General features: G+C 49.4%; 1 protein-coding gene across 1 annotated transcript in view; it reads left to right on the forward strand.

Moving 5' to 3' along the window:
- The window catches only part of ABAT (4-aminobutyrate aminotransferase), a 28,277-nt gene that overhangs the window by 14,564 nt on the left and 10,178 nt on the right, over nucleotides 1–3,535 (forward strand). The window contains exons 3-5 of the mRNA XM_012812892.1: nucleotides 722–802; nucleotides 1,732–1,824; nucleotides 2,270–2,332. Coding sequence (XP_012668346.1) covers nucleotides 722–802; nucleotides 1,732–1,824; nucleotides 2,270–2,332 — 237 coding nt within the window. The remainder of the gene's footprint in view (nucleotides 1–721; nucleotides 803–1,731; nucleotides 1,825–2,269; nucleotides 2,333–3,535) is intronic.

Raw genomic sequence — 3,535 nt, forward strand, 5'->3', positions numbered from 1 at the left:
CCCAGCTATTTTTATTTTTCTTTGGTTGTAATTGTCATTGTTGTTTGGCAGGCCTGGGCTGGATTCGAACCTATCAGCTCTGGTATATGTGGCTGGGGTGCCGAGCCAATTTTTTTTTTTTTTGGATACAGAGTCTCACTTTGTCACTCTTAGTAGAGTGCTGAGGAATCATAGCTCATAGCAACCGGAAACTCTTGGGCTCAAGCGACCCTCTTGCCTCAGCTTCCTGAGTAGCTGGGACTACAGGTACCCGCTACAATGCCTAGCTAGTTTTCAGAGGCGGGGTCTTGCTCTGGCTCAGGCTGGTCTCAAATTCCTGAGCTCAAGCAATCACCCACCTTGGCCTTCCAGAGTGTGAGCCACTGTGCCCAGCATTCTGATGATTTTTTTGAAGAAAAATTAGATTCACAGGAAGTTGCCAAAAATAGCACAACGATGTCCCATGTGAATTCTTCACTGTTTCCCCCAATGGCAACAACATCTTGCACAACTGTAATGCAATATCACAACTATGATATTGACACTGTTTTAAAAGTCCAGTGTAATCCTAGTGGGATTCCCTAAAATTCCGGGGAAACCTGTCATTCTCCACACTCACAGAACACCATCGGCCTGCACGCCACTCAGAGCCCACTTGAATCCATGGGCTGTGCAAAGCCTCACTGGTGTGCAGGGAGCCTGTCGGCCGAGGAGTCACTGTTTGCCTCTTGGCCTTTTGTAGAGCACATTCATCAACAGACCTGCCCTCGGAATCCTGCCTCCCGAGAACTTTGTGGAGAAGCTCCGGGAGTCCTTGCTCTCGGTAAGTTTGGAGGGAACAATCCAGCTGCTGGGGCAGCCGCGCTGTCCTCAGGGGTGGGCACCCCCAGCCAGGAAAGGAAAAGACCCAGCTCCATGAGGATGAAGGACACAGTGTTGCTACAGGAACCTTGCACTTTGTGCTTATCCTTTCATGAAAAGTATTTTCCTTTTTTGAGACAATCCCACTCTTTTGCCTTGGGTTGAATGCTGTGATGTCATCACACCTCAAACTCTTGAGGTCAGGCAATCCTCTTGTCTCAGCCTCCCCAGTAGCTGGGACCACAGGTCCTGCCACAGACCTGGCTAGTTTTTCTATTTTTAGTAGAGATGGGGTCTCACTCTTGCTCAGGCTGGTCTTAAACTCCTGAGCTCAAGTGATCCACCCATCTTGACCTCCCTAGAGTGCTAGGATTACAGGCATGAGCTATCATGCCCAGCCATGAAGAGTGTTTTTTATTTTCCTTTTGAAGAAGCAATACGTTGGGTATAGGACAAAGGGAACTCAAGAAAATTAATATGTGTCCCATGATGGGGGCTTTGCATGTGTTACTCATTCCTCCTTTCCTGACCCCCACCAGCTTTTTGGTTTCAGTTGTAGGCCGTGATGAAAGTCACTGGGCACCTCAGCTTGGAAAAAGTGGGTATCTTAGGGAGCAGGAATTGTGTCCCAAGGGACGGCTGGGGCTTTTTGGCCCTTTCCTCTCTGCCAGCCTCAGTGGCTGGACCTTCCTGGGTGTCTCAACCTCTGGAAAAGCCTGAGTCCACCCTCCCTGTTCAGTGTTTGCAGGACATTCCTGGCTCCCTCCCACCCTTCCTTTGCATCCCCCAGCCTCCAGGGCCCAGGGCTTACCCCTCATGGAGATAGGTCCTCCTCCTGGGGAAGCAGGAGTCTAGTTGAGCCTGGACTCACAGCTGCTTCCCTCCTTGCAGGTGGCTCCCAAAGGGATGTCCCAGCTCATCACCATGGCCTGTGGCTCCTGCTCCAATGAAAATGCCTTCAAGACCATCTTCATGTGGTACCGGGTGAGGTTTAGGGCATGAACACACACACCCTCTTGCCCCACTGCCTGGAGTAATGGACTTCAGTGTAACCAGGGGTAAAGTCCAAGGAGGGCCACTCCTCGCTGGGGCTTCCCAAACAGCCCAGTAGTATACATGGCAGAGGGCTGAGGTGTTGTCCTCAAACCTATTCAGTGTGAACACTATTTTTCCTGGCATAACATAGGCCATCCCAAAAGATCTGAGTTGTTGGTGATAGGATGTTAATGGATCCTATGTATTCAACTATTTACTTTGTTGCAAGCACCATTCAGTCCTATGCCTCAGTCCAGACTTGTAATATCCAGGACCTGACATCGACTTCTGAGAAAGTGCTCTCTCGTCCAGACTGAATGTCAGCTGGGTGGGAAGTCAAAGCCCTGTCCACCTTAGAGTGACTCTGATGTTTTGTTCTGTTCTGTTTTGTCAGAGCAAGGAAAGGGGGCAAAGGGGCTTCTCCAAAGAGGAGCTGGAGACCTGCATGATTAACCAGGTGAGTGCAGCCGGGCTTCTATCATATGCATTGAGGGGCGCTGACACTGTCCCTCTCAATTAGGGACACAGTCCCACTCGTGACTCTATCCCCTGAATATCAATGCTGAGTGGAGTGGTCCCAATGGGCTTTCACTGGTTTTCCAAGACAACTGCCTGAATTTGACAGGTCCAAAGAGGCAGTTAATGTATTCTCTAGAATAATTCAAGATATCAGCAAGAATGTGTGCACAAGGACACACCACTGGTGTGTGTAAGATCCACAACCTGAGGAGACGGCAAACCACCTGTACGTCCAGTTTTGGGGAGGTTAAGCTAGGGTTCCAGGGGGGCGTCCTAGCAGTTCATAGCAGCTCCAGGGGGAGGCTGTTGTGGGGGAGACGTAGCAGGGAAAAACCAGTCGAGGGGGTGGGTTCCAAGCTCCCCTTCGAGCCTCAACCAGAGCAGGCTTGTCCTTTGTTTTTTATGTGACATCCCATTAAAATTTAGAAGTGTCTACTGCTTCAAAAAAAAACAATGAAAAGCGACTGAACTTAATTAACTGCCAGTTTCATCCATTATTTTATCTAGTTCCCAAAATTTATCTGCCACTTATTAACAACTTACAAATATGGTAGAACCCCTGTAAGTTGACCACCCAGGGACTATAATAAAGTTGTCAACAGCTGGGCACAGTGGCTCACACCTGTAATCCTAGCACTTTGGGAGGCTTAAGTGGGTGGATTGCCTGAGCTCATAGGTTCGAGACCAGCCTGAGTGAGAGTGAGACTCATCTTTGAAAATATCCAGGCATGGGCGGCACCTGTGGCTCAGTGAATAGGGCGCTGGCACCATATACTGAGGGTGGCAGGTTCGAACCCGGCCCCAGCCAAACTGCAACTAAAAAATAGCCAGGTGTTGTGTCGGGTGCCTGTAGTCTCAGCTACTTGGGAGGCTGAGGCAAAAGAATCACCTAAGCTCCAAAGCTGGAGGTTGCTGTGAGCTGTGACACCACGGCACTCTACCACAGGTGACCAAGTGAGACTGTCTCTAAAAAAAAAGAAGAAAAAAACCAGGCACTGTGGCAGGCGCCTATAGTCACAGCTACTTGGGAGGCTGAGGCAGTAAAATTGCTTGAGTCCAGGAGTTTGAAGTTGCTGTGAGCTGTGATGCCATGGCACTCTACCAAGAGTGACAAAATGAGACTCTGTCTCAAAAAAAAAAA

Source organism: Otolemur garnettii, unplaced genomic scaffold (assembly GCF_000181295.1).
Source record: "Otolemur garnettii isolate 467f Iridium unplaced genomic scaffold, OtoGar3 scaffold00232, whole genome shotgun sequence".
NCBI classification, from domain to species: Eukaryota; Metazoa; Chordata; class Mammalia; order Primates; family Galagidae; genus Otolemur; species Otolemur garnettii.